This window comes from Camelus bactrianus, chromosome 17 (genome assembly GCF_048773025.1).
Source record: "Camelus bactrianus isolate YW-2024 breed Bactrian camel chromosome 17, ASM4877302v1, whole genome shotgun sequence".
NCBI lineage: Eukaryota > Metazoa > Chordata > Mammalia > Artiodactyla > Camelidae > Camelus > Camelus bactrianus.
The window spans coordinates 40,554,898-40,577,073 of record NC_133555.1 but is presented as its reverse complement, the minus strand read 5'-3'; the positions used below and the strand labels follow the sequence as shown (position 1 = coordinate 40,577,073).

Below are 22,176 nucleotides of genomic sequence, written 5' to 3'. Positions count from 1 at the left end.
AAAGACTAGGCCACTGCTGCCTTAACTCTGTCCACTCCCCAGCATTGCCATCACGGTTCGCTCAAGAGACCAGTTTCGAGAGCAAGGCTGCAGTTAGAACCCCTCAACCACTCTCTCCTAAGAGGCCTCCAGGGCCATTCCATGAAGCCTTCATCCCTCTTTACCCGTCCCATGCCCACAAAGCCAAGCCTCCTCCATCCCTCGACTTTCTCCCCAGGCAGTGCCGTTCAGCCTCTTCCCTGACTCCATTTTAACACCCCAGTTCCCCAGACCCTTCTGATCCACGCTCCAGAGCTCACCACCATCAGCAGCAGAGGCCCTCTGTCCTTGGCCCAGGCTTTGAAGGTTGCCATTGTAGCCTTGCTCTGAAGCGTGCCTCTCCCCTAGACACACTGCTGCTCCAAAGCTTTTTCAAATGGTGGCTGTGTCTTCCCTTCCTTGTTGTAACTCTGGGCCGGCTCCAGAACAGAACCCTGGGTCCTTTGAAGCATTTGCCATCTGAATGTAATACCCACCACCCCTCCTTGTTCTGGCCATCTGTCAGCCTGGTGGCCAGTCTCCCTCCTTCACAGGACATTTTATTACCTGGACCTCTGTCTTAGTCTCAGCCACGATTCCTGTGACCCTTCTGCTCTTCTTTGGGGACTTCAGCATCCCTGCAGTGACCCATCCAGCATCCTAGTCTCCAGTTCTCTGCCTTCCATTAACCTTCCCATCCACGTCCCTTCTGAAGTCCTTGTCGTCCTCAACATTGCTCAGCCTCCAAATTCTTGACCTCAAGCATCCCAGTCTCCAACCATTGCCTCCTGTCTGCTGGTGACCCCTCTCCAATAATTCTTCATCCCTGGGGTCCAGTAACTTCCACTTTTTCATTGTCAGGACCCCTTCCTGTCCTGACCGCATCCTTACTAAGCTTGGACTCCATTAGTTAATTCATTTCTTTGCATTCACCTTTTGCCTCTGCTCCTTCAGCCAAACTCGCCTGGTTAACCTCCACCCATGGTTAACCTCCAGTCTCCCTCTCACCCTCCCCTTCCACCTGGGCAGCTGAGTGTGGATGGAGGGAAATATACCACCGTGACTGCTTCAACTTTAAATTTATCACAAGAGCCAGCAGGTCCTGAGCCCCACCTGTCATCCCTTAGTCATTTCCCTGGTCAAGCTCTGTTCTCCAAGATGCTAGTTATTCATGCTTTGTCCTCACTCCTCATTCCTCCTCACCCTTGCCACATCCTCATTCTCAGCTAATTAAACCTTTTCTTTTTTTTTTTTCTTTTTTGGTCTGAAGACAAGTATTAATTATTTAGAACTACGAATAAAGTTACATGTTTTATTACTAGAGGAGCACCATCCTCCCAGGCATGGTTGCTTAATAATAATGACCCAGGAATTGAAATTTCAATTGGAAGTAACTTGGCCCTGAGAGAAAAATCAGCCCTCCATCATTCAATTTTTCTGTCTTCTACTAAGTTTTTTTAATAAAGAAATTAAGGCTTCAGTCACTTTAGTCTAATCTTTGCCCCTCTTGGAAGATGGGCAACTTCCACTTTAAAGAGAATGGGGGTTACTCTCTAGCCGGAGATGAACACTGTTAACATTTTGGTGCTTATTATTATGAAGGTGTTTTTTTTTTTTTTAGATCATTTTTTAATTTGATGAGAAAACAGAAACAATTGGAAACAAACGACCTCGTCTTTCCACCCCTGAATCTGCTCTATGGTTCTTCCAAGAGCAGATGACGAGATATTAAGTGTGGGGAACAAGAAACAACCTGTGGGCAGATGCAGTGATCCCAGCATTTCAGGACATGCGAGGGGAGGGCACAGCAGGCCTGGAGCCTTTGGATTGTAATACCTTTATTCCACGTGGTGCTAAGTCTCAGAGCTTAGTTCTGTCCCACTTAGCCTTCAAAGACGGTCAGCCTTCCAGTGACTTTTTTCCCGTGATTTCAGTTAAATAATGACATTTTTAATCATGTGTCTTCCTGCTTTTAATTCGCCTGCTAAGTGGACATGAACTTAATAATTGGAAAGGTGACTCTGAGCATAACTTAAAATATAAACACTTCTTTTATAACAGTGTTTATAATTGAAAGTATAAATTTTAACTGACTTAACGTTAAGGATAAACACTTCAAACACAGTGGAGTTCCAAAAACACGGAACTTATAAATGGGAAAAGAACTTACAGGTGTAAACTTATAAATGTTATAAATAGATGTATGCCACCTGCTTACTGCGATCTGAAGTATTATCATCCATAAAGACAGTTCTGAGTGTTTCCAAGTAAATTGCTGTCAACATTTCACTGCAAGGAAGAGAGTAGACGTGGTGCTGCCAACAGCATATGCTCTTCCCAGGAAAGGCTCCTTCCTTCCCACCACACTGCTGACTTGGATCTGAAGTTCCAGAGCCAGAGAGTCATGTAAAAAACCCATACAGGCTGCCGTTGGAGTCCCCAGACCATGTTATGGGAAGATACAGAGTGTATCCTTACACACAGACACACACCTTGGAGGTGCTTGTGGGACTTGAACTTCAAAGTCTGTAAGCTGCTTTCTACTCCTTCCCTAATTTATTTGAAAGGCTTAATTTTGTGACTATAAGCCAAGAAACCTGATGAGTCTGGCATAAAGTACCCCCCACCACACACACCCTATATGGCTGGTCATCCCCACAGACAGCCCTGGGCAGTCCACAGCCATGATGACGGGTCTTCTGCAAGGTTTTCCAGATGGACATTTTAGATGCTTATGCATTTTTCCTAGCAATGCTCTTAGATTAGAAACATGGCAGGTTACCAGCTCCTTTCTCCTACCTTGGATCTGAATACCCAGAAAACATTAGAAGCTTCTGCATTTCAGTCATTATTTTTATAAATTCCTTGTAGGAGCATTTCCCAAAGTGTGGCATGTGGACCACGGCTGGTAGACCAGATGAATGTGGGTGGTGCAGGACTAAACATTTTTTATATAAATAGTTATGTTTTTGTTTTACTGTATATTAGGAAAAAAATTAACAAATATATCTAGTCTAATATTTCATAAACATAAATGCTTAGAATTTGTCAATGGTATACGATTTTTAAGTGAGATGATTAAAAGAGAAATTTTAAGTAAATCATAATAAAGTTGATATATACGTTTGGCAAAAATTGTGAATGTGGTTGGCCTACAGGTTCACAATAAGAAAATGACATGTGCTTAACAGGCAGAAGTCATCAGACACAGTTTCTTAAATGGCAGAGGATGTGAAAACTTTTGGAGACAGTTCCATAAAACAATAAATAACTTGGCATAATTACATATGGAAAGAGATTTTTTCCACTCAGGTTTCCCCCACTGGAAAATGCAGCTGCCAGTTATACTATCCATGCAGAGTGGGGTCATTTTGCTGTTCTTACGGGGTTTGCTTCATAAAGAAATGGTAGGGCCCATCGAGTTCTCTCATTTTCAGAGTCAGAGAATAACCACGTAATAACTACAACTGAATTCTATCAGTCAGTCATTCAACAAACACTGCCCAGCAACCTTGTGTGTCGGGCACTGGGCGAGGTGCTGGGTTTAGAGGAGTGAGAAGGCCATACCTCACAAGTTTTTTAAGCCTGGGAGTGACTTACCATATTAGCATTTCTGAAAGGTCAACCTGCTGTCCCTGTGACTGGACAGGCAGCAGAACTGGGACAGAGCAGAGAAGAGGTGATTGTGATAAGACATGGCTTGGACCAGCATGATGGCAGTGGCGATGGAGAGAAATGAGCAGATTCAAGAGGTGTTTCAGGGTAGATCCCGTAGACTCTGGTGATGGATTGGACATCATGAGTAACAGAGAGGAGTCAGGGAGAACGCTAGGTTTTTGGCTTCAGAAGCCCCATGGAAGGTGATGCCAGGTCCTGAGAGCTCACACAGCACTCCCTGCTGGGGTCTCAGTATTACATCTGCCAGGAAGTACTGCAGTGTGTGTCCCGTGTGCTGTCCCTCCTCAAGGGTACAAGTGGTGTACAACGGTTGAATCTCTTGACTCAGGATTTCACTGGTTCAGAACAACTTCAGAGCTGGAGACCAGAGCTGAGAAATTGGTCTACCTGAGGCATTGGAAATTTCGTGCCCTGACTCACGGTGGTAGCTCTGGATACAGCATGGTGGGGCAAAGAGGAGACAATGGTCTGGCTTCCCTGCGTGCACTTTTTTCCATTCCAGTCTGTACTTTTGTGGCTAGCTCTATATACTCTTCCTCCTCAACTCTCAAAGATACCTCCCCAACCAGGTCGGAGCCACATTCAGTTAGTATTAGGGTTATCGTATTCTTGCTTCTGTTCCTGAGAGCTCACACCCTGACCTCTGACCACGTGGGATAATTCATACTGTTTTTCTGACCCCAAAACTAAGGCGTGGAGGGCTTTGTACATGAATAATTTCCCCGGGCCAGATAAGTGCTGCACAGCTGATGCAGCCCGAGGCTGACTGTGATGTTTATGAACTTCCTTCTCTTCCCACCTGCCGTCTTTCCTTTTGGACTTTTTTTTTTTTTTTTAACTATGCAGAAACTTCCAGACAATTTCAGAGAGTTTATAGCGCCCCTAGAGGCCTGCCTCTTGAAACCCCGAGGTGTCCATGAACAGATGAGTGTTAAAACGTGGAAAAGAGACTTCATAGGCAGGTGATTTGACATCACAGGCATCAAAATGAAATATTTCATGATGGGAACATAGCAACGTGGCTCCTCACAGCCAGTGGCCCACGTTTCGCATGCCAGTTGTCTTGGACACATGTCTTGCTGATCTTTTGAGCATTTTGACTGTATTTTGCAATGTGGTACGTACAGTATCATGCAATACTTTGCAGATCTCCCATGTAATTGACTCTGGTGGCTAAACAGACATTAAACAAAATACAGTAAACTGTCAATATAATGCACATACACACATAATTAGAAATTGTGGAACATCTGTAGGGAAGAAAACTTAAGTACTGTGAGGGAGAAGCAAAGGGGGACTTAATTTACTTTCACAGGGAAATGGTGGAGGGCGAATGGACTTAGGCTGAGGGAACATTGGCGAGCGGAGCTTTCAAGAGGAGGGATCATATGGGAAAGCCTCAAAAAAAGGCAAGAACATGGCATTTTCAAAGAATAGCAAAAAAACTGAACAGGTGGTGCGGTTAGAGAATCGGGGAGGGGATGAGTTTGGAGGCACACAGGCCATGTGGGCTTCTGTTGTATCTTGAGAAAAACTGGAAATCTGTAAACGCATGCTAAGCAGTGGGAGACCCAATCCAATTTTGGTTTTTAAAAGGTCCTTCTTGCTGAAGTTTAGAGATGGAGATTAGGGAAGAGGAAGAAGTGTCTCCAGTTTAGAAAGAGGCAGAGCCCTGGTCCCGGGGAGAGGAGGCTGGGTCGCATGGCGAAGATGGAGACAGACAGATGGACGCCGGGTGTTTTTTTATTTAGGATCTAGGATGTATGGAGCTGGGTTGACTGTGCTGCATCAGGAGAGGCAGGACCAAGGCAGTGTCCTGTGGCTTTAGCAGGTGGGTGGGTGGAGGGGCCAGTCACTGAGTGCGGGATGCCTGGGGCGGGAGCAGCTTTGCAGGGACCGATCAGCAATCTAACACATGTGAAATCTGAGGTCTCTTCGAAATGACATCTGTGGACTCACTTCAGGAACCTGCGATTGAGCACCTACCCTTCCCAGTTTTCATGGCAAAGATCAATCCTGCTGCCCCCATCGATATACAGACGAATGGTGCTGCTCCAGGACATTCTGTATTTGCAGCCTGCACTGTCTAGCATGTGTGCTCGCTTTGGGTACTTACTCAAGTCGTGGGCATAGCTGCTGGATTAAGTGGAAAATTACCTTGGCGTTTTCCCTTACGTAACCAAACGGAGTGGAGCCTGTTGTCCTGAGGGTCAGTTTCTCCTCTTCGCTTGTCTGTGATGGCCTCAGCACACGCTTGGGGAAAATCTCTTTGCTTTGGAGAAGTAATTCATATTGGTTTAGTCTTCAGGGTCACTTGGAGGCAGAGGCAGCCTCTATTTTTGTCAGAATTCTGTTTCAGGCTAATGCATCCAGCCGTGGAGAAAGCAGTTTCAAAATAGACCTGATCAGTTGTCAGGGGACAATTCACGTTGAGATAATAGCCCCGAGGCCCTGACCGGCCATCGCTCTTCTATGAGCTACTGAGCAGGCTGTCCTCCGATTTTGCATTTGTTTGAACACATTTGGGGAAAAAAAAAAAAAAAGAACATGCACAGAGAATCATTTTTAAGATAGTGGCTACAATGAGGAAGTTGTGGGAGAAAAAGGAGAGAGAAGCAGAGTCTCAGGGATGCCCCCAGCCCTGCTCGATGTCCCCCCTGCCCTTCAGTGTGCATGACCTGGGTTCAGACCCTCTCTCAATCCCTCACTGGCTCCGAGAAGAGAGAAAGTAATTCAACCTGTGTGAACCTCAGTTTCTGCTTCTGCACGTGCTAGGAAGGGGCGTAGGAGCCTCGCCCATAGCCGGAAGGAGTAGACAGAGTTCTCAGAGGAACAGAGCCAGTAGGATGTGTGTGTGAGAGAGAGAGAGTGTGTGTGTGTGTGTGTGTAGAGAAAGAGAGAGATTTTTAAGGACGAGATTCACATAATAGTAAGGGCTTGATAAATCAGAAATCTGCAGAGTGGGCCAGCTGGAGACCCAGGGAAGAGCTGCAGCTCAAGTCCGAAGGCGGTCTGCTGGCAGAGTGCCTGCTCCTTCCCGGGAGGTCAGCCTTTTTATTAAAAATCCGGCTGACTGGATGAGGCCCACTCACGTTAGGAAAGGTGATCTGCGTTACCCAGAAGCCACTGATTCCGATGTTCTAAAAAATACCTTGACAGCAACATCTAGACACACGTTTGACCAAATACCTGGGTACCGTGGCCCAGCCAGGTTGGCATCTAAGATGGACCATCACAAAGGTTCTCAAAAATGTCATTTTAGACTTCTCCAGCTCGCCCTGCTCAGTTTAGCTCTCAGAAGGGCCTCAAGTAGAGTTCTCATGCTCCCTGTTATTTGCCTTTATGATTCTGTCCTTCTTGTGTGTCTGAGCCCCCCACTCCCTGCATTTAAAATATTATACAGCACCAGGTAGCATCTCCATATCTGTTTACTTAATAAAGGACAACATGTCGGGTTCATTTATAAAAGCAACAGAAATTTCAACAAGCTATTCGTTCATTTATTCAGTGAGCATTTTAAAGCAGTGGATAATTTTAGATGCAGACTTCGGGACACACACGTCATTAAAATAAAAATATACAGCTGATGCCTCTGAAGGCCATTAAACTAACGTTGTCCCTCTTTCTCAAATGGTGTCTTGTGTGATCAGTCTCAGACCATGTTCTCTGGCTTAGCCAGGCTCTAAGCTCCCCCCCCGCAACTTTGGCCCCAGTTTTCTCTCCAGGGAAACCGGAGCATGTGGTACGAAGGGGAGAGGGCGCTACACTGTCACTGTGATTCCAGAACCAAGAGCAGTTCAGACAGAGGCGTGAGGGCAGGAAGACAGAGCTGGGCGAGAGAGCTCTTCAGCGACGCTGGTAATTCCAGCAGGCCCCTGCGGGACACCTAACGTCACAGCTCTCCACGTGGACACTCAGCATCAGGAGGGCTGACAGTTCGAAAGCCAGAAAACACACTGACACTGGCTCCAATCAGCCCCCCAGAGCAGTAGTGCTGAAGGAAGGAGAAGTGTACCAAATTCTGGGCTCTCCACAGTCAGTTTTGCCTCTCAACCTGCATTGTCCTCTGACAACTGATCAGAATCCCGCACTCTCTGCCCCACCTCTCAGCCTCCCCTGCCCACCCTCACCTTGTTCTCACTCTCCTTGTCACCCGCCCTGCCCACCTTTCTCAGCGTCAGGTTGATCTGTGTATGCGAGAGAAACATGAAATAGCAGTGGATAAACAGTGCCGGACCAGCACAGAATCGATTTCTCTTTCACCTGAAGGAAACCCAGGGCTGGGTTCAGGACCAGTGTGGTGGCTCCCCTACATCGCCGAGCATCCCAGAGCCTGCTTTCTGAGCCACACAGCATCGCAAGGTCACATCGTAGGTCAGGATGGCAGTTGGAGCTCATGCCATCATGAACACACAGTGAGATGGGGGAGGAAAAGCAGAAGGACAAAAAGGGAGCCCTTCCCAGCTGAACGAGCTCCCCCCAAGCATCATGTGTCCCCAGGTCCCTTCCACTGTTGTCTCTTCGTGGGCCAGAACTTAGTCACGTGGCCACATGTAGCTAAAAGGGGTGCTGGGAAGCCTGGTCTTGCTTCTGGGAGGCGTTGGCCCGGCTAGAAGTCGAGGTTGTGTCATTGAGGAAGAAGAGAAGAATGAGTGCTGCCCTCCCCTGCCCCGCTTCTCCTTCTCTGCAGTGACCAGGCTCACCCTCAGCCATCATGGACTGAATTTTCCTTCTGGGTTCAGTGTCTTAGGCTGTGTGATATGGGAGAAAATGAACGTATCTTAACTTGGCACCAAGATCCTAGCCAGGCTTTGAGTGTATCCGTCTTGCCACAGGGACAGTGTTACTTCCCACCGTGGTTGCCCAAGCCTCCTGTGTGGACCCCGACACCTGCCACGTTGTGATTGTGCCCAAGGGAGGCAAAAACATTGCAGCAGCTGGAGGCAGCTACAGTTCCATCCTGAATTCTTTCTCTATTTTTTGTCTAATGAACCAAACTTTACAGACAGAATTAGAAACAGGGAAGTAGAAATCCTGGGGCATGTAGAAGATAAACAATCCCCTTTCCAACTGTAGAAGCTCTTTTAGGCTAAGAAGAAGAAAAAAATCACATAAAATGAGAACGCTCAAAAGCTACAGCCTCAAGGCATCCTTGTTCAGTGACTTTCCATCTAAATAAAGGAACCATCTGAAAAATAAAACCGCAGGCCGATCCCTAGCATGTAAGGATATAAAAGCAGTTTTTCATTTCCATAAATTTACTTTGTACATTCAAAAGTATAAATATTTACTTTCAAATCCCAGGAGTTAAGCAATGAAATGAAGCTGTACCAATGAGCAAAACTCCTTGAAATCAGGACTCGTAGACGTGGTCTTGTCACAATGTTAGTATCCAGATTACTTTGTATGTATTTTTTTCATACATAATATATTTCATAATTAAGGATCTAGAGACACATAGGTTGGTAGTTATTGGAAACAGTTACACCCTGTTTCCTGCTTGTCTCACAACTTCAGTTACGCTCTGCCATCCAGCGTAGACAGCGGGAGCAGCTCTGTTGTGAACCTGCCCAGCGCGCAGTGGTCAGGGACCCTGAACAGCTCAGGTGAACCCACTGATGGCTTCAAAACATTAGCATATGATACACACCATGTTTGAATGTGACGTTGCTTTTTCTTACAACTTTATAAATAGTTAAATGCATTCAAAATGAAATAAAACCCAACGGCAGTGGCAGCCCTGGAAGTCACAGCCCATGGAGATGTCTCCAAGCATCATGTCTCAAGGCTCCTGCCACTTCTCAGGGTGTGTTGTGTCTGTACTTTGAAGGAGGGGTAAGCACATCCTCTTCTCGCCCTCCTGCCTGCAATGTTGCTGTTTGCCACAACACCCCCACCCTTCTCTGGTTCTCAGCCTTGCCGCTTCTCTCTGGTGACCCCATCCCCCCTCCGCACGTCTTTGTCCGTGTGTGTCCTTGTCGGAGGGGGCCCGGGTGGCTTTTGTGCTCTTCCTTTCCTTGCCCTTGGCATCAACCCTGGAGAAGGAAGAGCCCTCACAGTGTCTTCCCTCTGTGCTGTGCGTGCCGAGACAAACATGCAAAGAGTTTCTCTGCCAGAAGGCAGGACCCTTTCATTCCTGTGAAAGGAGAGAGGCCGTGGATGGGGTTTGCAAAAGGGAACGTCTGGATCTTAGGCGCCTGAGCTGTGCGTGTGTGCCTTGGAGGTTCGAGACTGGAGGAGGATTCTCATTCTGAATTGTCTGAAATCCTCCCTGAAGGTTAGAACAGGTCCCTCACCCAGCAGCGTCTCGCTGGAAAGAAAGCCCTTCTTCATTTACCACAGCATCTCACCCGCCGTGGGCGGTGCCTGCGGTGGGAAAGGGAACCTGGGGCCTTGAGTGGGGTGCCTGCACTCAAGCCCAGGTTCCACTGCGTATGCACTCGGGAGAGACTCAGCAAGTTTCTTAACCTCTCTGTGCCTCAGTTTCTCTATCTGTCAAATGGGAAAGTGAGAGCTGCCTGCCTCCATCACACGTGGACCCTGGACCACTGCATGGTATTAGCATTTGTGAAAGCTCCTTGTACCTGGAGCGGTGACACAGGGTAGTTTTCGGCAGGTGGGCAAATTTGAGAACCAGTAAGCAGCCCATCAGTTTAAAACACAGGAAGATGCTTAAATTCTCATCTGTTTCCTCATCCCTGTCTGGTTCATATTCTAAGCACAGCTCTTATTGTATTTGGCCCCAGTGCCAGAAGCAGTAAAATCTATTGATGTAACATAAGCTATTTAAGTATTCGTAATCGTAGCCTCATTTTCATAAAGAGGGGGAAAACACAGATCTCTCGGGGCATCCTGGAGATGCTCGTGTTTGGGAGGATATTTATAAGGAGCTGTTTTTTTGAGTTTGCTCTGCTGTGAAACCGTGTGATGAGTTAAGACTCTTATTTCACTAAATATCTCTTTTGCCATTTTTTCCCCATATGAGCAAAATTATGAATGATTTGTAAACATTTCCAGAATTCCCAAGATCAAAATATTGTCTTAGAACGCTCCTTTGGTATAATTGATTTGGGTTTTATCCCTGTGCCAAGGAAAGCACAAAAAATAATTCACCAGCATTTTTAATGTGAAGCAATATATGTAATTTACCAAAATAAGGTAAGATCTTAAAAATTTTAAGATTCTTTGACATGCTCCCCCCCCCAACCCCTTGCATATTATTTTCCTGCAAGCATGCAGGCATTGTGAAGCTGGAAGTCCTCAGGGTCTTAGGAACAGAACAGTTATTTCCACCTGAGTTCTGAGGGTAACGGGGGACACTGGGAAGCGCTCAGGTTCTGTAGAGGGTGACTTGGACTCACACACAGAGCCCACTGCTCTGGGCAGCCATCCCCGTCCTGGGCCTCAGTTTCCACACGTGTCCAGTGAGGACACCGAGCTGTGAGTTGTCCCCGGGCTGCCTCTTCCTCCCGCCATCGCGGAGGTGGTGGCTTCCGTCTTCCTGGGCAGGTCGTACAGGTCAAGGCATGTTACCGTGGGGTCTGAATGCTGGCGCCCTTTGGACCTTAACCTGACTCTCCGTGTTTTATTTGATCCATATGCTATTTTGGAACTGGACAGTTTACAGAGAAGTCCAGTTGGGAACTCTTATTGAAAAAAATCAGAGGATTTGCAACCCTCGCTGCACATCACAACTTCGGTCCGGCTTGAGTTACAGCCGCCCCTTTGTTGGGTTGGAGAGTCTGGGCTCCCCTGCCTCCCACCTGCCCTGGTCTGGCCCACTGGTGTCACCTGCCCGGGACCTGTGCCCATGGGAGTTTGGTGACCCTTATAGAAGAATCCATTCTGTTCTCCTTTCCTAGTGGAGATTTGATTGTTAGTGGAAGTGTCTCTAAGAATAAAAGAGATCATCCTAACCTTTCGTGGGTCTATTTTAAGTTTAAGAAAAACCCTACCTTCCCAAGGTGCATTTGGCCCTTGCCGATTCCTCACGGAACTGTGCTGCGTTGTTCTGGCTTGTGTAATCAGCTCAGGTCTAAGAAAATCAGGCTGCAGGTGAGTCCAAGTTCAGTTGTGAACTGGCTCGGGGTCTTTGTAGGATGCTGTGGTCCACCTGAAGGCCCCAGGGAGCAAGGGCCAGGCTGTCATGGCCAGTCACCAGGAGGGTGGGGTCTGCTGCAAGGACAGGTGGGAGAAGCTTGGATCAGGGTCCAGATGTGACCCTGAGTGACATTTGAGGCTGATGCCGGTAGCATTCCAGCAGCACCCGCCAAGTGGACATGGAGTATGGGACCAGCAGTGACACAGCAGGGCACCAAAAGAGGAGCAGAGATCTAGGGGTCCCTGCTTTCCCCTCTGCCAGGGAGCCAGACCCTGCACCAGGGGTGGGCACCATGTGACCAGCTTAGTAGCATGGCTGGAGCAGGGTGTCTGCTGTCTGCTGTTCCTGCCCCAGCCCTGGGCCCCCACCTGTAACCACCGCACGGCCTTTTATGCATGCGTGCTCTTGGCCACTGATGTCATTTTTGTACTTTGTGTCTTTTAAAGACATTGTGATGCTCATAAATGAAACATTTGTGACAGAACACCTATTACTACATCAAAACATGCCTATTTAAAAATTTAGTTCGTAAGAGTTTATTTCACAAACCACTCTTAGCTGTGGTCCATATCCTGCTGGTATCCTTCTTTGATGAAAAGAGAGCAAGGAGGGGAGGCTATAGCTCAGTGCTCAGCATACACAAGGTCCTGAGTTCAATCCCCAGCACCTCCTCCAAAAATAAAACAAATAAGTAGACTTAATTATCTCCCCCCCTAAAATTTTTTTTTAATGAAACAAATTTCTGAAAAAAGAAAGAAACCAAGGCTTAGGAGAGCTGAGTAACTTGCAGCTGTCAGGAGCAGAGCCAGCATCCTCACCTTCTCTCCAGCATCCATTGTGGTACTAAGCCGGCTGCAGAAATTAAGGCTGATGGAGTCCCTGTAACACCTTCACAGACGATGCTCACGTGAACTGTGCAGGACATAGTGGACGCTCCAGCTTACAGGGCTGAAGGGACCATCAAAAGTTCTGTTTTTAAATGGTCTGCTCCATTTCAGAGCTGGTAATCACACAGTGTGTTTGGTGTGTGTCCATTAACTCTGTCATCCAGAGGGAATATTTAAATGTTTATTTTCTGTACTGTGATACACTGAACTCTATTAACCTTGAATGGATTTTGATAACACCATCAGGGGGCAGCAAACAGATCCTGCCTGAAATTACACAGTGAGGGAGTGATATTACCCGTGACATATTAAAAGCAAAGCGTTCTGTTAAATGATCATGACTGTTATTAGCCCATCCATTGGGTTCACCCTTTGGATCCTGGCTCTTAAAAGCATGTATAAGGTTCCTGGTGGAAGTTTTCCATGATTGATCCACTGCCTCCCCTCCTGTTCGCTCTGCCGTCCACAGCAGAGGCTCCTGCCCCACTTCCCTGGGGAGACTGCTTTCGTAGGGGCACCTGTAACCTCCATGTTGCCAAACCCAGTGGGCACTTCTCTGTCCTGATGGCAGACACAGTCAGCCATTCTCTCTCTGAAGCCTCTTCTTCCTTTGGTGTCTTTCTCAGTCTCTTTCTCTGGCTTCCCCACTTCAACTTTTCTGCCTGAGTTGTTCTCGGCCCCTTTGTTTTCTCCTTGCTGCCCCCTCTCCCCTGGGGTGGCTCATCCATTCCCATATTTATGAAGATGGGGATGAAGGTGATTCCCAAACTTACGCAGCTGGCCCAGAACCCTTCTCTGGGATGCTCAAATGCCTATCAGTTGTCCACATGGCAAACTCTTTAGATGTCTCACTGTTGTCACTAAAATGTGCACCTATCACCATGATCTTCCCTCGCTCCATAAACGGCTTCACCCGCCACCCAAGCCAGAATCCTGGGAATGATTCTTGGTTCATTCCAGATCGTTCAGCAGGTGTGCCCTGCATCTGCCCACACCTCTCCATCTCCTCTGCTCCCACCCTTGCCCAGACCTCAGCCATGGACCCAGACTGCTGCCCTGCTCCCCAGGCTTCTACACACGGCCCTCTAGAAGTCGGTCTTAGCGTAACAGCAGGTGATACTACAGTGAAAATTGGGTCCTGCTCTGTCTCTGCTCACCATCCTCAGTCACTTTCCAGGGAACGTAGAATCAAATCCAGACTCCCTCCCAGGGCCTGTGTCTTGTACCCCCCCCACCCCGTTTCCCCTGCTGTCACCTCCCCAGGAAGGACTTCTCTCACCACCCAGTCTAAAGTAGGTTGCCATGGCATTCTGAGTCTCAGCACCCTGCTCATTCTGCCGTAGAATGCCCTACAACGTGCAATCCTCTTTTGTTTTGAATCATTTGAATCCACACTTGAATACGTGTGTCACCAAGGGGAGGGACTATGCCTTGTCTTCTTTTTGCCCCTAGGGCCTGGAGTAGTAGGTTCTCAGTGAGTGAGAACTGCGTGAATAATTGGCAATCCAGACAGTAGTGTCTGCGGCCATGAAGTGGCGGCTCGTGGCTGTGGGCTAGAGCTAGTCTCTTGGCCTGTAGGCCGTAGAACTGAGAAGTAAGAGATGGTTCAGAACAAGGGCATTCTGCTCCTCCACTGCGCCTGGGGAGCAAAGCTCCATCTGCTTGGAACAAACTCGAGGTGGGGTGAGGTGGGTGGGGCGTTGGTACCATTTTATTATTAGATTCTCAGCGAGTTTTTAAATGCCATTGGAGTTTGCCGTCCTGTGTCTCAGGAAGCAAAACTCATAAAGCTCAAGAGATCTTGCGGATTGAGTTCACAGAGCCTTTCTGATCCCCAAAGACCTTCCTTCCTGGGTGTTTTTATCCCGTTTAATTTAGTGTCTTTGAAAGATCAATAGAAGAAGGTCAATTGCTGAGGCTGTTCTTATATTGTTTACAGATGTCAGAGCTGTTGACAGCCTAGCCCGTCTTCTGCTCTAAATCTGAGGGACTGGATAACAGCATCTTCCTATCCTAAGGGGAGAAAAACCTCTGTCCTGTTTGCCTGTGAATATTTTGTTCAACCAAGTATGCATGTATGATATTTTACCCTATACAGTTATCGGCTGGCCTGATGTAGCCTCTCTGTATTTTTCCTTTTTGCTCACCTGTGTCCTGATTCATGGACTCCTGTGTACACAGCCACTGTTTACCATCTAGGGCATGAATTTTGAGAATTCAGGTGGGCCATGGAGGGGCCAGAAGGGAGCCTGGATGGGCAAAGATGGGCCAGCGACAGGGCCAGTGACAGGGCCACGGGAGGAATCCTAGAGATGGCCAGGACTTCTTAACTTGATGTCCTCTCTGCTGCGTCTCTTTGCGTTTAGAGTCCACCATGTTTAATCCAGGATGACCTCGCCTCGAGATCCTTAAATTAATTACATCTCCGAAGACCCTTTTTGAAAGAAGGCAACATTTCAGGCTCTGGTAGTTTAGAGCATGGATGTATCTTTTGGAGGACCACCATTCAGTCCACCAGACGGATTATATTTTTCATTGGCCATTTGTATTGATGTTTCATACAGTTTTCAAAAGTTATACCCCATTTACAGTTATGACAAAATATTGGCTCTGTTCCCCGTGTTGTACAACACATCCTTGTGGCCTGTCATACACCCAGCAGTTTGTGCCTCCCACTTTCTGTCCCCTGTATTGTCCCCCCCCCCCATGCTGGTAACCACTAGCTTGTTCTCTATACTGCAAAGTTTGTGTGACTATGTTTAAAAACTGATGGGGAAGTTTCTTCTGTGCAGCACAGGGAGCTGTGCTGTTCAATGCCTTGTAATGACCTTTAATGAAAAGGAATATGAAAATGAATATATGTGTGTATATGCATGACTGGGACACTGTGCTGTGCACCAGAAACTGACACATGGTAACAGACTGTGCTTTAGTTAAAAAAAAAAAAAAAACAAACCTGATGGCGGTAGTATGGCTCTTCCTAATAAGCAAGATGTACAACTCAGAAGCCACAGAAGAGAAGACTGGCAGATTTAATTACAGAAAAATTAAATGCTTCTAAATGATGAAAGATACTGTAAGCAAAGTTGAAAAGACAAGAGCAAAATGAAAGAAAATATTTGTCACGTACATCACAGATTCATCTGGGATGAATTGCACAGTCGCAAGATGGCTACAGAAGGATTAATTATTTTTCTGTTACTGTTTGTGGGCGTCCATTTTTAAACAGGAAAAAACAGCTCAAGCTGGCCAAGGTAGAGAAACTTGGTCACCTCGGTCAGTTTTCTCCTGAGTAACCCAGTGTGTCTCGAGTAGATCCTTGCCTCTCGGGGTTTCTCCTTTCCTTCTTAGAGTGTAGAGAGGAGGGCATGCGATGTTGTGTTTGCATCAATATGGGTGGTCGTGTGCCCAGTACGTCCACGAGCTCTTTGGAAGAAGAGGGTTGTCTTTTATCCAACTCTGAATCACCGGTGTTTAGGATTAGCCCATCACTCAGAGAATCTTTACTGACTCACATCGATTGGAAAGCTTTTAAAATCCCTGGTGCTTCCGTTTCCAGGGATATTAAGGGACAGGACTGCATTTATCGTATTCCCAGCAGGGCTGTTGTGAAGATTAATGTTTTAACATAAATGATCTCCTTTCAAAAGGCATTCATTAAGCTAAAGGTTTTTTTTTTTGAAGTGTACTTAGTTTTATAATAATCTGTATTTCAGTCGTGTCTGAACTATAAGCAGTAAGTTATTTGTGCTTTCTCATAGAACGTATGACATACAGAAGAACACAGAATTATCACCTGTAGTTTTACAGGAAGATCCTACACGGGAGCTTGGCGCACGGGAGGGCCAAGGTGGGGTGCTATAGGAGCAAGCCCCCTGACCTGATGTGCTGTTTCTCTTCTCCCCACCCTCCCCCCACCCTGGCTCCCCAGCGAGCTGAGGCAGAAGCTGGATGAGGAGGGCAGCAAGTGCAGCATCCTGTCCAAGCACCAGAAGTTCGTGGAGCACTGCTGCATGCGCTGCTGCGCGCCCTTCACCTTCCTCGTCAACACCAAGCGCCGCTGCGGGGACTGCAGGTTCAACGTCTGCAAGGGCTGCTGCTCCTACCAGAAGCGCGAGAAGCTGTGGCTCTGCTGCGTGTGCCAGCAGGCGAGGTGAGTGGCCGGGGGCCTCAGCTGGTGGCCCCCTCTCCCTTCTACCAGGTGCGGGACTGATTCCACCTGTCCTGCGTTTCACGCCGTTACACCCAGGAGGAGCCTGTGGCCCTGTTTCCCCTCGTCCCCGCACGCTGCTGAGCCTCAATCTGCGGGTCCTGGCGGGCAGGACCTGGTCTTCGTCATCTCGGTACCCGCACAGGTTAAGCACGCCGCCTCGCGCACGGTGCGTGCCCAGCGCGGGTGGGCTTGATGGCTCGGGACCCAGGCTGTGTCTCACGGACCAGCAGTTCTCTTTCAGGGTAGAACAAAGCCCGGAAAAACAGACGAGTGATGACTTAGCTGAACTGACAGTTCATGTATGCCCCTCTCTCAGCTCTAGCAGAGGTACCCTTTGTCGTGGTGGAGAAGGGGCCCGCGGCTTTCTGCACAGCCTCTCAGGGGCCCCTCGGTGAGAGGAGAGGTGGGTTGAGGATGGCAGTGATGCCCACGGTTTCAGAGCAGTAGAGATAGAAAGCGGAGAAGCAGACCTCTCAGAGGAGACCAGGAAGTCCTGTGTATTGCCCAGTCCCTGCGACACACACACACGCAATGGCCACCTTGTCCTGCACTTCCCAGGTGCATTTGGAAGATTCTGCCTTGGGCGCTCTGACACACACAGACTGTAGACTTTCTGGGGCCGTTAAGGCCATCCTGAGATGTTAAAGGGACTCACTCTCCAGACTGTACCTCTGGGGGAACAGTATAATGTTTAGGTCTGGAGAAAACCTTTTTCCTTTATTTTTGTGACATCTCTACTCTGGCCCAGAAGGTGTTAGCAGTGTCTGCTTGGAGGTGGAATGAAGGCTGTTAATAAATTCTGGTTTCAACACTTTAATAAGAATTTTAATCTATTACTCAAAACTCCTGACATAAATGAAAATCTATGATCCCCTTGAGGGTGTCAGTCTCGTTTAAATGTGTGGCAGATTCCTGGTTCATGAATTCTTGCTGGATTTTTTTTTTAATTAATGAATTTGGAAGTCCTAAAATTTACTCAATGGAATCTTATTACAGAGAAGGTGCTACATTCTAAGTACACTTAGTATAGTCTTAGCCACTCATCTGGGTAGGACTTCAGTTTGTGTGATAAGAGCAAGTGGGTGATGGAAATACAAGTTGTGGTCTAAGGTATTTCTGATGTCGGCATTGCCCCCGACTTGGACCTCCTGTATTCCTAGTAGATAACCTCTCTCTACAGCGTAGGGTTTATAATGCGTGCAGATATATCATATGTCCAAGTAGGATGTACGTGTCTGTGTGTAAAACAGACTGAGATCTCTCCATGAAGTGGGCAACTTTTACATCCTTTTGGCTTTTCTGTACTTTCCAAAGTTTCTACACTCAACACTTACTACTTACGCTTATGTACTCAGGAAAACAGTGAGTGTTATTCATAAACATATGATGACCTTTCAGGAAGAAACAAATCCTAAAACCAGGTCAAGAATAAAAACAATCTTTTTTCTTTTTTTCAGAGATTGTAGGAGTTCAGGGTAGTAGAGAATTTTCTAACTCTGGCTTGGCAGAAGCGATCTGGAGTCCTGTGTCTGCAGTGTAGAAATTACATAAAATAAGGAAGCATTCAGAAAGCCCTGCATCGCTTATCCCCGCGTGGATGCGCTTCAGCAAAGCTTGTATGCAGTTGTGAAGCAGATCTGAGCCCGGGTGAGGGGCGGACCCAGCGGTTCTCTCAAGGGTCTGTGTCGCTGCCCAGGGGGAAGTTTAGACGTAGCATTTGCAGGGATATTTTGATTATCACAGTGACTGGGACTGCCACTGACCTCTGGTGCCTGGGGGGTGGGGAGCAGTCACAGGCCGAGAAGAGCTGTTCCCTCTAAAACCCCAGGAAGGTTCTACGTGAACGATGGCAGGTGACTAGACCGAGCGGGTGTTTCCCGAGTAGAGAGGAGAGAGAAGGGGTCCTGAGCCGGGCTGGATGTTGTGCTCAGAGTGCGTGGCAGGCCTTTGTTTCTACCCAGAGAGACCCGGTTAGCACTGGCTCCATTGTGAAGGGGATTAATCCACATGGAACCCAACTTTTCATCTTCCCGATACGCCACAGACGCCCTGAAACGAGGCCTCAGAGGTGGTGATCGCAGTGTCGACTCAAACATTTATAAAGTGCTAGTCAGCAGCCAGGCGTGGTGAGTGAGCCACCTCAGTGGAGTTGTCCTCACCTCCGCGTGTTGTTATCCATACAAATCCATTTTTACGTGGTGGTCATCGTGGTGACACCTGCTGCTGCTTTACTTAAATGCATCCGCTCTTATCCACATTTCTATGCAGTATTCACAGTTGAGTGCCTGTTTAATTGTCTCTCCTGCGGTGGTACCACGATTGATTAACCCATTTTTGTACTGTAAATGCTGGCATTTCTCTTCCCAGTTTTATTTTGCAGCTACAGGCAGTGCTCCCATGAGCATCTTTATACACATGTCCTTTTGCTTCTGGTTATTTTCTTGAGAAAATATCTAGGAACAGAACTCTTGGCTCAAAGGCTGTGTATGTTTTTGACTCTTTTTAAATAGGACCATTGTGTTTTCTCCCAGAGTCGTACAGACTTGTTCTGCCATCAGATATAAACGTGAATTTCAGCACAAACTCCACTGTCAGGGTCCCTCATTTTTAAAATAATTACGATTTGGCTGGGAATAAAATAGCGTTTTCCTGGATGAGAGTAAAGTGTACCAGTGACTTTGAACTGTGTTCCTCCAGTTTCCTTGAAAGAGTCTGTTAACCTCTTGAGGTGGTTGGGGATATAATGTCAGATTCATGACACTTAAAACCACAGTCGCTCTTGAGGATGGATTGTCTAGGATTTTCTCTCAGCGAGATTATTTAGCCCGGAAAGTCAAACAGCAACTCTGCACAAAATCCCATATTCATTCACCTTTTCAGCACCTCGGGCAGATACGAAATGGCATCGAATATGTATCCGTCGAGGACGTGGCATTCGAGTGGTGCGCAGGACAGCGGGAAAGGTTCCCCCAGTCACCTTGGGTGGTGGTGAGTCACGGAGGCAAGGAGGGGTGAGCGAGAGGAAAAAGGACCTCATCTCTGGCTTTAGTTCCAAACCCTTTGCTGGTTTTTCATTAACGTTTTAGCTTGTGGCCGTTACGCTTTCATGTGGAGAGCACCACTTCGGTGTTGCCAGGATCGGGGTGGAGGGTTCATTTCCACTGTTCGCTGTCAGGAAGCTGTGAAGATATTATTGGAAAACACTCTGTTCTGTGTCAGCAGCTGGAAAACCCTGGCAGAGCCCCATTTTCACTCACCCCCTTTATATTATACATATATGTATATGAATGAGAAGCAAAGCCTGGCTTGTCCCATGTATCTCAATATATAGTCTTACAGTCCTGACTTTCTAAATAAATGAGGGTGTGGTAGCTGGTTACTCATGGGAAAATGATTGGAGACAACAAGTAGGTTGAAAACAGGACTCCTTGGAAGAGCAGAAGCTCAACACCCATTTTAAGGGTGCCCCTGGCTGCCCCTTCTCCCCCACACCCTGGCAATGGCCTCACAGAAGCCACACACACCCCCCCCCCGCCGCCACCCCCCCCCATCCTTACTGCTGTTACACACGTGACTTCTCAGGTCCTTTTCATTTGCTCATTTCATCTAAAAAAATCAGAACATGTTCTAATCCAACCTACCCCCAGGCCAGATCTCACAAGATACGTGTTTTTAACTTTTAAAATTCTAGTAAAATATACACTTAACCATTTTAATGTTATTTTTAAAAAAATCATGGGACAGCATCTCCTCCTCCTCCTTCTGCTTCCCCCTCCCCCCACCACACACACAAAAACCAGCATGGATTTTACCTCCAGATATTTCATCTTGATTTGGAGGGTAGGATTATGGCTGATATTTTTTTTCTTTACAGTTTAATGTATTTCAGAAATTCCAATGTTATTTTTTTAAGCTGGAAAAAAAAAGAAACATCCAATTTTCTTTTGAGTTTTGTGAAATAAACAGACAGTTCTCGAATTACGAAAATAAGGTGGCATTGCTATGAAGTCAGTGTGCTTCAAGACAGCTGTCTACAGTGACATTCAGAACTGAGGCACAGTAATAAACAGATATGTAGACAGCATCTCATGAGCTAGTCCCGTGACAATCCTGCAGACACCATGAGGGTGATTTTGTTGATATCAATAACCCCCTCCCTCTGCATGTGACAGGTTACAGGGCACCTGCTCATTTCAGTTAAGGGGGACACAAAACCATGAGCCTTTTGTGCCCCATTTTAAAATGCATTTTCAAATTTTAAATGGTGTGTATCCCAAAACACTGCTGAATTCAGGAACCCTATTCTTCACCTCGACCTTTGCAGATGGATAGCCTCTCACAGGTGCCTTGGGCGCTGGTAAGAAAGATTCCAGTGTCTCCTCTGCCTGCCTCACCCCCAAGCCTCCCACCTTAGCACTTGGGACGTAGCTTCTCATGCAGCAGCAGGCAGGTGGTTCTGCCAGGGACTGGCTTGTGCTCTGGAGAGAGGAGCCCAAGTTTAAGAGCTGCTACAGACCCTAGGTTTGGCAGGAGGGGTGAGGTGGTGCTGAGACTTCTGCCTGTCAAAGCATGATTTGGAGTTCCTTTGGAAAGTGGAACGTGCTCGGAGACCTCAGGACCCTCCTCTCCCTCCCTCCCCTTCCCTGTCTCCATTTCCACTTCATTTGAACTCTTTAGTCCCTGGGATGAGGCCACGTGGTGAGGAGGGACTTTCAGGAGAAAGGACTGGATTTTTCATTCAGCAGTGAAAAAACCCAGGGAGAGTAGACGGGGTTTGTCAGAGAACCCTCTCCACTGATACTTGTCAGCAGAGATAAAGGGATTTTAAAATGTTGTCTTTAGAATTCGATGACATGTAAGGTCACATAATTTATCATTTAAGCCTTCTGGGACAGTTCTGAGAGTGAAAGAGAGTGCCCTTAATTACAGTAGGACCGACAGACATAAACGGGGATGGCTGTGGGCCAAGTGGACTACCTGGTGTTCCTAATTAGGTAACTCCCGTCGCTTTCGTCCATGGAAAAGCTGTCCTTGGTGTGTATCTCTAACTTTTCAGTGCCCGTTAGGCCTGGGCCCTAGATCTGGGGAGCCCTACACAGCTGTTATACTGAGTCAGGGAAATTCAGCTCCATCTGGGGGCTACAGTGCCCCAGAACCCGCCTGGAGAGTCGTGTTGGTAGCTCGCACCTCTGTCAAAGGCAGCCAGACCCTAAGCTTAAAGCCTCTGGCTTTTAGATCACTTACATGTGCTAAAAACAGTCAGGACTTACTCTGGTTTT

General features: G+C 47.3%; 1 protein-coding gene across 1 annotated transcript in view; it reads left to right on the top strand.

The window, feature by feature from the left end:
- MYRIP (myosin VIIA and Rab interacting protein) overlaps positions 1-22,176 on the top strand; it is a 153,702-nt gene that overhangs the window by 55,346 nt on the left and 76,180 nt on the right. The window contains exon 3 of the mRNA XM_074345166.1: positions 16,616-16,837. Coding sequence (XP_074201267.1) covers positions 16,616-16,837 — 222 coding nt within the window. The remainder of the gene's footprint in view (positions 1-16,615; positions 16,838-22,176) is intronic.